Raw genomic sequence first — 604 nt, forward strand, 5'->3', positions numbered from 1 at the left:
CAGCAGGGAGTTGTGGTCGGCAGCCATGGGCCGGAGCCCGCAGGTCCCTCTGCAAGCACAAACCAGCACTGCCCTGCTCAGGGGCTGCTCAGGATGAAGGTCCCCCCGTTGTCCCCCCCACAGTGCCCCGAGGGGCAGCAGGGCCAGGGCCCCCCCAGGGCACGTCTGTGCCCCCGTTGTGCTGGGAACCCCCCGAGTGTTCCCGAGCTCCCCCCACATCCCGGGCCCACTGACTCGCAGGTGTCCCAGGTGCCACCCACGGGCCCGGCCAGGGCCAGCAGGACCAGGAGCCACAGCCAAGCCATCGGTGGCAGCGCACGGGGCAGTGCCAGGAGCGAGGGGGTCCTCACGGTGCCCCCAGGCCAGGGCTGATGTCACAGAGGGGCCGGTTCCATGTGCTGGGCATGTGGGATGGGGGAGAGGAGCAGCATCGAGTCATAGAACCATGGAATGGTTTGGGCTGGAATGGACCTCAGTGACCACCCAGTGCCACCCCCAGTGCCACCCCTGCCACAGGCGGGGACACCTTCCACCAGACCAGGTGGCTCCAACCTGGCCTTGAACTGATGGCACCTCATTACAGTGGTGGCACCTTCAAACCGAA

At 67.4% G+C, this 604-nt stretch overlaps 1 protein-coding gene across 1 annotated transcript in view; it reads right to left on the reverse strand.

Annotated features, from left to right (window-relative positions):
* The window catches only part of LOC114070062 (acrosin-like), a 2,878-nt gene extending 2,539 nt beyond the window's left edge, over positions 1-339 (reverse strand). Inside the window, exons 1-2 of the mRNA XM_027907252.1 lie at positions 235-339; positions 1-49 (exon numbers count right to left, since the gene is read on the reverse strand). Coding sequence (XP_027763053.1) covers positions 1-49; positions 235-305 — 120 coding nt within the window. The 5' untranslated portion in view covers positions 306-339. The remainder of the gene's footprint in view (positions 50-234) is intronic.
* Between the last annotated feature and the right edge of the window lie 265 nt (positions 340-604).

This window comes from Empidonax traillii, unplaced genomic scaffold (genome assembly GCF_003031625.1).
Source record: "Empidonax traillii isolate 1590-97213 ecotype Southwest subspecies unplaced genomic scaffold, ASM303162v1 scaffold1432:size123599, whole genome shotgun sequence".
NCBI classification, from domain to species: domain Eukaryota; kingdom Metazoa; phylum Chordata; class Aves; order Passeriformes; family Tyrannidae; genus Empidonax; species Empidonax traillii.